At 32.4% G+C, this 10,155-nt stretch overlaps 1 protein-coding gene across 1 annotated transcript in view; it reads left to right on the top strand.

Moving 5' to 3' along the window:
* Window positions 1-9,810, top strand: part of LOC108904376 (suppressor of lurcher protein 1) — a 106,662-nt gene extending 96,852 nt beyond the window's left edge. Inside the window, exons 3-6 of the mRNA XM_018706897.2 lie at window positions 3,723-3,913; window positions 7,334-7,541; window positions 7,627-7,880; window positions 9,689-9,810. Of these exons, the coding sequence (XP_018562413.2) occupies window positions 3,723-3,913; window positions 7,334-7,541; window positions 7,627-7,880; window positions 9,689-9,747 (712 nt within the window). The 3' untranslated portion in view covers window positions 9,748-9,810. The remainder of the gene's footprint in view (window positions 1-3,722; window positions 3,914-7,333; window positions 7,542-7,626; window positions 7,881-9,688) is intronic.
* The last annotated feature ends 345 nt before the right edge of the window (window positions 9,811-10,155 follow it).

Genomic DNA, 10,155 nt, shown 5'->3' with positions numbered 1-10,155 from the left:
GAGTTAATTGTGACAACTGGCATGACAGCAGCACACTTAGTTTTTCTTTGATTGATTGCAATCATATACGGTGTGAGGTGAATGGTAATACATTTTATTTTTTTATTAATAAACGAAAAGTTTTAAAGGAAAATTGCTAGAGAGGTAAAAGTTTCTAAAAGAACAAGTTTATCTAATGCGTATTTTTGGATATCGAGTTTTTACGAAATATAAAAGTTATGGCAAAAAATGGCTTGAGGGGTGGTTATTTCAACCCCTTTCGAGGGGTTAAAATTTTCGAAAAATAGTCGAAAACTCGCATCTGTATTAGTAAACAACCTGTAAAAAATTTGTTATTTGTATCTCGTTCGGTTTTCAAATCACAGCCAATTTTCATAATTTTTTTGGAAACTGATGGCCCATATCCCTTCAGGGGTGAACATGTTACTAAGGCGATTTTTTTGCAGATCGTGTTCTTTTCAAATGTAGATTCACTTGTATCATTTATTCTACTCCATTCAAAAACACCCTGTATAATATAAAGCGATTCGTATAAAGTTAAAACGAGCAAAGAGCCATTAAATGTTGCAACGTAACTCAGCGGGTCACGAGCCATTATAAGCATTATGGCCCGTATTTGCGACAAAGTTAATTTTGAGTGCCAGGTTATGTGCCCCAACGCGTAATAGCATATTTAAGTGTGTCGCGGAAATACCCAAATTATCTTTGTTGGATTCTCGCACTCTGCATTATAAAGGATCGATAATAATTTCATGGTTGAGGTAGTTGTAAGTCTGAAATATTCGTCATAAATCTGGATGCCTACAGTTTGATTAACAAAGTTATATTTGAGTAAGCGGAACATTTACACTGATAATTTTCCTACAGGCTAAAAAAATTGTCAGAGTAGGCTCTAACAGAGAAGCTTATTCAAATATAAGAGCACAATTTATTACTCTCGCTTATTTGTCATATCAGATATACTTTATAAAAAAAAATAACAGAGCATACATATCTATATGTAGCAGCTTTCAGTTGTAAAAGTATGAACTGAACTACAAAGTGGTTAAATACAATCTGAGAGAGACGTTTAAATAGTGAACAAAAAACTGTTTCGGCAAAGCAGCTTAAAATTTTCATTTGTAACTATTCCGAACCTGTTCCGAGTGAAATCTGTTCCGAAAAGAACAAGTATTACTCCGAAGTGGTAATCGCAGTAAAGCTTTTACATAATGGCCACTGACGATGCCGACAGTAAATAAGAGAAACGTTTTGAAATATTGGACGCAACCAATTACTACGAAACGTCTCACCGCAGTTCTATCAGCAACGGCCTTAGAGCTAACAAAAACCAAATATCAGGGCTCCACAAAGTCTAGCCCGAGAACAAGGGCAGGTCAAAGGCTAAGGAAGTACTTTAAATATAATGATAAAAGATAACTTATTTTTCTGCTTGTAACTAGTTATTTGTCGTCAGAGAAATATTATACCATAACAATACACAGCTTCCCTAGAAACAAATTATTGTCAAGCACATCTATTGGCATTGACTAATTCAGGCTCCTTTTTACATGCAAGATGGACGAAGAGAATATTAAAAACATTTTGTTTTGTTTAAATTATTATCTACATTTCAGAGAAAAGACATTTATTTTATTGTTACTTACTTCGTCGTTGAGAAAATTCTAGTAACAACGATCTTTACTGTTTATAATTCCATGTACCTATAAACAAACGGAACAATAAAGATCGATCTATCACTTTTATACTTTTTGTCTTAGAACTAAGTGCATCTATTTTATGCTCCCAAAATTGGAACATAGCGATACGAAATATTTTAGACAAGTTCAGTATTAACATCTAGACGCTCCAAATATATCTAGAGCATCTAGATGTCAATACCGAACTTACGTTTTGTAGACGTTCTTCTGTCCGTTATAAACCATAATGTTACATGATATACGGATATCCGTTTTTTGTCCATTTTTGTCCTAATCATGAATTTGTTTCGGATATTTATTGTATATCCACAAGCTGAAACAAATAACATGTCTCTTATTTGGATATCCATAAAATGTTCTATTTTAATACATACACTGACAGCCATTCATTCATAAATCGTCATTTCCTATAGTTTCAATGGACGCTGATACATGATCAATAATTATAAACAAAAATTATTTAGGTAATAACCTATGCTATTAACACTTCTTGAAATAAGTATACATACTTATATCATAAATTGTAAACTGAAATTTGCAAAATCTCTTTATACTTATTTTGCGTAAAATGAAACCTATTTCACTATTATCTCATAAAATATCCGATTAACCAAAAACAAATGTGCATTCAACATGTTTGCAATAAAGGTTGAAATGTATAAGATGATCTGAAATTTGTTACCTATAAGCGTGAAAATTAAGTTTGTCAATTAATTTCAATTTTATTTATGTTTTTTTAACAATTCATTTTGAACATTCGAGCTCTATTCTATTTGAGCCAGAGGATCCTATTGACGGTACTTTAGTTAGTTCTTCATCATCATCTTCCTTTTGTCTTTCGCTATGTATTAAAATGTTTTTAACTTTAAATTCTTATTAATAGAAGACTAAATACAGGTATGTCACATCATCCATATCATCATATACTCTATAAAATGTATGTTTATATTCTGATATGGAAAAATTGGGTAGAGACCACTCCAGTTGTATTTTATCGCTATTCGAATCATCATATCTAATGGAATTTTATATACCTTTTGCACAAAATATCGTTGATCACCTTATGAAGCATTACTTTATGCCTACTGGCAAAAAGAAACATACTAATTCTTTTACGTATGTCATACAGACAAGAACTAATAAATTTGAAATCGGTCGATGTCTGGCGATTCTGGTCTTTGCTGTCTACATCTGGGGGTGTAATTCAGTGCTCAATGGAGCTGTATTCCTTAGAGTAATTTCTCATATCATTGCTTAAAAAGAATTGATTGTCATCGAACTCGTGACATAATGGACTAGTGTGACTGTATTACAAAAAAAGTTTTTACAGTAATTTTGCTGTAGCTATATATTACTAAATAAAGGGAGAACGGCAGTGGTAAGTTGTACTTCCTATTAACGGATATCACATTTAAGACATAGTAAACTCAGCAGAAAAATTAAGTTAGCAGAAAAATTTCCAATTTCGTATTGAGGAAACAAAAGCATCTTGAAGCTTGAAGATTCTAGTTTTGAAATCATGATGAAACATTTTTTTTGAGCATCACTCAGGGCACTCAAAAGAAATAATGCAAGCCAAAAATTTTACAATTCTTTTTTCAAAAGCCCATGGACTAATTATTTATCAAGATTTCAAAACTACAATCTTCAAGTTTCAATATGCTTTTCTTTTCTCTATAGGACAATTATCCACGAAGTTACAGCCTTTCAAAAATCACTAAAAAAATTGTCTTCCAAATTTGTTTCGATTTTGTACTTTTTAAAATTGCAGCTTAAATAATAGGTACCTACATAATATTTGAGACGGTGGTAAATGGTAAATACACACTACCTTGTACAGAATATAGAAAAAAATTAAGTAATCTTCGTACAGTACTGGTTATTGTGGAACGCCTTATATTTTCAGTAAAATGAACCTCTTGGCAACAAATAATTTTCCCCTAACAAAAACTGCATATTTTGCAATTTTATTATTTCCGTTTTATGTGCTTCCATAAGAGTTCTTTTATATCTTTATTTCAGATGTGACAACCAGGATTCCCTAATTGCCTTCGTGCACATAGACGGCCGAATGGAAAAAATAGACAGCTTTTGTGGTAACACATTACCAAAACCTGTCATGTCCAACGGACCTAGGCTTAAGTTAGAATTTCAAAGTCTCATCGCATCTAGATACTCGAGAGGCTTTAAAGCGACATACAGCTTTACAGAAAGTAAGTGGCTTTAAATATTAATTTCGTGCAGCTTTATCAATTTTAAAGCACTGGAGTTGAATATTAAACTCTACAAGGTATAGCGAATTATAATAATTTTTGAGAGTTGTAGATCTCATTTCACAGATTATTATTTTTCCATACATATTCTATAATACAGGGTTATTATTAACTGATTTTGTACAAAAATCTCTTCATACGAGATTGTACGAATTTTTAACACATTCTTACGAAAAGGTTAATTGTATATGAATTCATGGTACCTTTGTTTTCTTATTCCATGTCACAGTTAAGTGAGAATTTCATTCTTTTGTCCAGTGATGACTATCTTTCATACTTAATAAGTCGAATCCATTTTTATGACACTTGATGGTTATATAATATATTATGCTATTCACACGAAATGAACTAACATCTCAAAAATTCGTATGAATTCATAAGAATAGTCATAGGCAGTATAAACCATACCAGACCCCAACTCCTCCCCTCCATTAACTTCTTTCAGGATGGAATTCTATCGAAACGGTTCAGATAAAAATGAAAAAAATAAAACTAAGTTCAACCTGAAAATATTCGATGAAACACCCTATTTTTATGTGTACCATCGACAGAAGCCCAGATTGGTACGTACGGAGTATGCACTTAGCAGTTTTTTCTATACCTATTTCTTCTATATGTCCTCGGAGGTCAAATTTGAAACTTTTTTTAATATAATTTAATCCTGAAAATATAAATATATATTTCGATACCTTTTTGCGGTACCCTGAATATGTGAATAAGCATACATATTTGTTTTGTATGAGTTTGTAATACGAGTACATATAATACTCGTGCTTTACTTCTCTGTCAAAGGTTAAAGTCTCACAATAACCGTTTTTCTAACACAATATTTAAAAAAAAATCAGTCACTTGATTTGATAGAAACACCTTGATCAAAGCAGAAATTCTTACGTCACAAAACGCAGTAAGTATAAAAATATAGGCGAATACACAGTGTGATTCAAAATATATATAAAAAAATTTGAATGTACAGGGGACTCGTACAAATACAATTTTATAAAAAAAATCAAAAATGGCAATACGAAAATGATTTAATAATTCACTTCGCACGGCACTGGAAACTGATCCACTGTAAAACCTCACCTTGCACGAAGTCGGCGACCGGTACGGCGGCAAAGTGTAATAAAAAATGAACGGACAAAATATTGAAAGAATTTCCCAAGGAAAGAAATAAATAAAATTTTATAACACTTATTTTATATCAGCAAATGCAACTGCTTTTTCCGCTATTGTTATTATTAATTAATAAAAATTAATTTGTGGCTTTAATTAATAAGATAATTCGACATACCTGATGTTACAACAACTTTTCAAAATTTTGTCTACCGACGTGTAAACACATTTGGGAACGTCTTATCGAGGTTCTACGAACTAACACAAATGTCGTCTTGCTTCACTATAACACATATGTTGCCTTACTTCACCATAAATTAAAACGATATTCATCAACTCCGAGTTGCTATTTTTGACATTCGAAAAACTAATGTAAACATTATCGCAAAAATGTTAATACAAAATTAAGATCGCCTGAGGCTACGTGGAAAGAGAGCGCACTGCACACAGCGCACAACGAGGATAGAATAGATTCCGATGATACTAGACTACAGTAGCCCAACGATGTAAAGGTTGAAAATACTACAACTATAAGGATTTTACAAAAAAAATTTTTACGAAATTGACATTTTTTTTTGGCTAAGTTGTGAATCACTCTGAATATGTATTTTAATCGGATATTTCATACGAATCCGTACGATTTCATACAAATTAGTTTCGTACATATTCGTGACCACTGTCAAAGTAGTCGAGGAAATAAAGCACTGAGCCTCCGAAATTTTTCGATCAAGTCGTATCAAGATGGGATTTTTTGCATTCGGTTTCTAAAATTATGTGAAAAAAATTTATCAACTTTGTATTATGTTTTTCGGGCAAATTGCATTTGTGCAGTGCAAAATGCGTCCGGAAAAATGCATTTTTTAAAGTCATTTAGAAAAAATTCAGAACTCGGTTAATAATGCCTAGAAAGGACTCAAATCAGGATCCTGGGGGTTTTCGAGGTCGCTGATCCCGAATATGACCTTCAAATTGGTCCATCGCCGACCTGGAGCTTAGGATTGATGATGAACGTTATCTCCGAGGCTTCTCCTGAATTTCACTCTTAAATGCAACGAGACTTGACACTTGGAGGTTTTTCGGGTCGCTGATTCCTAATCTGACGTCGGCGAGCACCACCCGGACACTTGGTGCACCGGAACCTGAGCATGGACGTCATCTCCGGGAGTTTTCCTTTAAAATTTGCGTAAACCAGCCGAAAATCGCATCAGGAGATCTCATTTAAAGTATGCAAGATGAAAATAAAGAGAATAAATTGAATGAATATCACAATGTATGCAAGTGTTGTTTCAAAAACAAATCAAAATCATTTATTTCCAAATCTATTGCCATTTCTAACCTACTCTTAACTTCAATTTAATTTATCTCAAATATAATCTAACTCCATTTTATCCTAATCTAATCAACTATTAACTTTAATTTGAAAATATTCTACTAAATATCATTTTCATCATCAACTGACGTATAGGGCAAGGATAGTTTTTCGAGGGCCCCGGTCTGAGGGTCCACAGTCGTGCATCCGTCATATTATAATGCGATTTTCGGTTCGTTTACGCGAATTTTACAAGAAAACTCCCGAAAATTACGTCCATGCCCAGGTTCCAGTGCACCAGGTGTCCGGCGGGTGCTCGCCGACACCAGATTAGGAATCAGCGACCCGAAAAACCCCCTGGTGTCAAGTCTCGTTGCATTTAAGAGTGAAATTCAGGAGATGACGTTCATCATCGATCCTAAGCTCCAGGTCGGCGATGGTCATATTCGGGATCAGCGACCTCGAAAACCCCCAGAAACCTGTTTTGAGTCCATTCCAGGCATTATTAACCGAGTTATGAAATTTTTTAAGCGACTTTAAAAAATGCATTTTTCCGGATGCATTTTGCACTGCACAAATGCAATTTGGCCGAAAAACAATACAAAGTTGATACATTTTTTCCACATAATTTTAGAAAGCGAATGCAAAAAACCCCATCTTGATAGGACTTGATCCAAAAATTTCGGAGATTTCGGCTCTTTTTGTGCTTTATTTCCTCGACTAGCGCTGCCATATAATGTTTTGTTTATATTTATTATTTTGAATTAAAATACTTAATAAATTGTGTTACTTTTTCCGGGTACCTATTTTTACTTCATTTCAGTTTACTTTTTTGCATTTTCATCTTAACAGGTATCAGTGTTACCTAGTGTAAAAATAACTATTCTTTAATGCAAATTCTTTAATTTTTATATTTTACTATTGAGTTCTCGTTTCAGATTTTGGTATTAGAACCGGTACCCAACTACCAGATTACCCATGTGCCTTTGTATTTAATAGTAACGAATCTAGAAGTGGATATTTCTACAGTCCAAATTATCCAGGTTTCTACCCAAGGGACACTGAATGTCATTATTTCTTTCATGGAAACCTGAAGGAGAAAGTACACCTACATTTCAATTATTTCGATGTTGAAGGAGTATTACCGTAAGTTTATATACTTTTGTAAGCATAAACAGCTTTATGGAGACTATGACGACGTCATACTTTCTCACACAAATGTTATTTACAGTTGCGAAGCCATATCAGCTAGCGACTACGTAGAATTTTCAAACTTCATGGCTCGAGATCGAAAATACTCCCGGCATTGTGGTCAACTCAAAGAATTTGACATCGAATCGGATAGAAAATTCTTCAGAGTAACCTTTCGTTCTAATGACAGACTAGATGGTACAGGATTCAATGCGACTTATCACTTTATGGACGAAGTAGAAACTTACACAGGAAGGCCATCAGAAACGTCTAAAGGACCTCAAAGTATCCACGGTGAGTACTTACTTACCATATTTCCCTTTTCGTTCTTCTGCATGTTTTCGTGTTTATTGAAAAGAATATTAACATGATTCAGAAGTAACTGAATTGCAAAATATTTGTTCAAACATGAGAATTAAAAATTTCAATATAATTCAATCGCGACATTTTAGTAGATATTTTTATCCATTTCCTTATGTAAATTCAATAGCGTAAACAATTGTGGGTACACGTGCCCGGCCTAATAGTTGCAAGGACAAAGAACAGACGCGGGACGCACCAGGGTTCCAGGAAAGGTCCACGGCAGTTTGGCGCCAGGACCAGATACATGTACATGCGAGCGACTCCATACCAAAACTCTCTAGCGAACGCTCGCCCCGACAACACTTCTTTTTCAGTAACTTTGTTTTCAATAAAAATACTTTAATTTTTACTGTTGAGAGAGAGTTTTATTTTGCTGCTTCCGCAAGCAATCCCTCTTTTGGTGTGTCTCATTTAATGAATATTTTTAAGTATGAGTTTAGACATTAACTGAAGAGCCCAAAGTTGGGCACAGAAAAAATTTATATACACCACTTGAGTCTTAGTAGGTACATTGATAATGAACAAACAATTATTTTCTACGTAAATAATGAATTCTCTCAAATAAAAAAACATTACAGAAAACGCCAAAAAAATGAAAAACACTCCCTGTATCTCTTATGTTATTCAAGATGTCAGGACATAGTTAAATTTTTTTTAATGAAACGAGACACATCTTGATTTTCCGCAAATATAAAAACCTGATAAAAAACAGGAAATTTGAATTTTCAATTCATACATTTTGCATTTACAGCTGTTATTTTTGGAAAAAACTATTTGAACATATTCTGCACTCAAATAAAGTCGTGCAATTTTTATATTCAATATAACTTTTTTTCTATATCCAAAAATAACAGCTGTAGAGTATTCTGAAAATAAGAGCAAACAAATTAAGATATTGATAAAACATCAAAAAGCGAAAGAATTTTTTCCTATGGACCATGGGTCCATGGTATATTTTGATCATATTTTCCAAAAAAAAAGAAACAATGTATTGCATTGAGATTTGGTACAGGAAAGTTGCTGACTGTGCTGTATGTCACTATTTTTTACCATCTGCTATAGATTTCCTACCAGTATTTTATAACAACTTTCTGATGTTATAGTCTTTACATATATATTCTAATCTAACATTTCATTTTATACAAAAAAATATTCATGTTAAAATCGTTCAAAACACACTTTTTGTTTTTTTTCTCCAGTCGACCAACTACTATTTCTTAATTTATTTACTATGCGGAAATTAGTTTGATTTCAAAGATAACTTCTTTTTTAGAAAAAAAAACAAATTGTACCAAAGTAATTTCCTTTTTCTATATTCTGTACATTAATAGAACCTGTTTGGTTTTGAAACAGTCAATTGGGCATTTCTCAAAAACATGTGCCATTGCTTCTTATGATTTTATCAAGAGTATTTTTTTGTAAAATTAATTTTTACGTTGTAATTTAAAAGACCTAGCAAAAGTACCAGCTAGCAAAGACTTACCAGTACAATGTCAATGCAGAAGGTATATTGTTTTTTTTATGAAAAGATATTGTTAATATTTATTTTTAATTTTTTAATACGCCCTGTATTTTAAAAACAGAAGTCTATGGTTTATAGTATAAAAATTGTCTAATTTTTTATGTTACACCAACTTTTAAATTTTTATAGAATGCCATGCATAGTGAAACTTTGCCCACACTTACTATAAACACTGTGAAGATATCCTCAGTAATTTAATTTTTTCAATTTGTTCCAGGTACTGCTACTGTCTCGACTTTGATATTCATCATATTGATGATAAAAATGTCAACATAATCATTTTAATTAGAAAACTTTTTTAAAGCAATACTTTTCCAAGAACAAAATCAAGAAATTATGAAACTTTATTACCTAAATAGACTTAAGAAGTTTGTAAAAAACACTATTTTAAATCCAAGACTGTATAAATAAATTATATATAGTACTTACTGAGTGTGTTATGTTTCTATGTTAAATTATTTATGATTGTGTTATGATGTTGAAAATCTGTGTATGTATTATTTAAAATAATTTCTCGACATATCTTAAATATATGGGGTTATTTGTTTAGCTTGTAATAGCTCCGAAAAATTAACATAAGTATTTAGGAAATGAGTTAGTGGAGGCTGGTTCTCAAGATACAACTGCGAAATAGCGTTTGACACTATTGATTTTTGCAAATGTACATATAATATGAATGGACAT

The sequence above is a fragment of the Anoplophora glabripennis genome, unplaced genomic scaffold, assembly GCF_000390285.2.
Source record: "Anoplophora glabripennis isolate ALB-LARVAE unplaced genomic scaffold, Agla_2.0 scaffold115, whole genome shotgun sequence".
Lineage (NCBI taxonomy): Eukaryota > Metazoa > Arthropoda > Insecta > Coleoptera > Cerambycidae > Anoplophora > Anoplophora glabripennis.
This window is presented reverse-complemented; position numbering and strand designations above follow the sequence as displayed.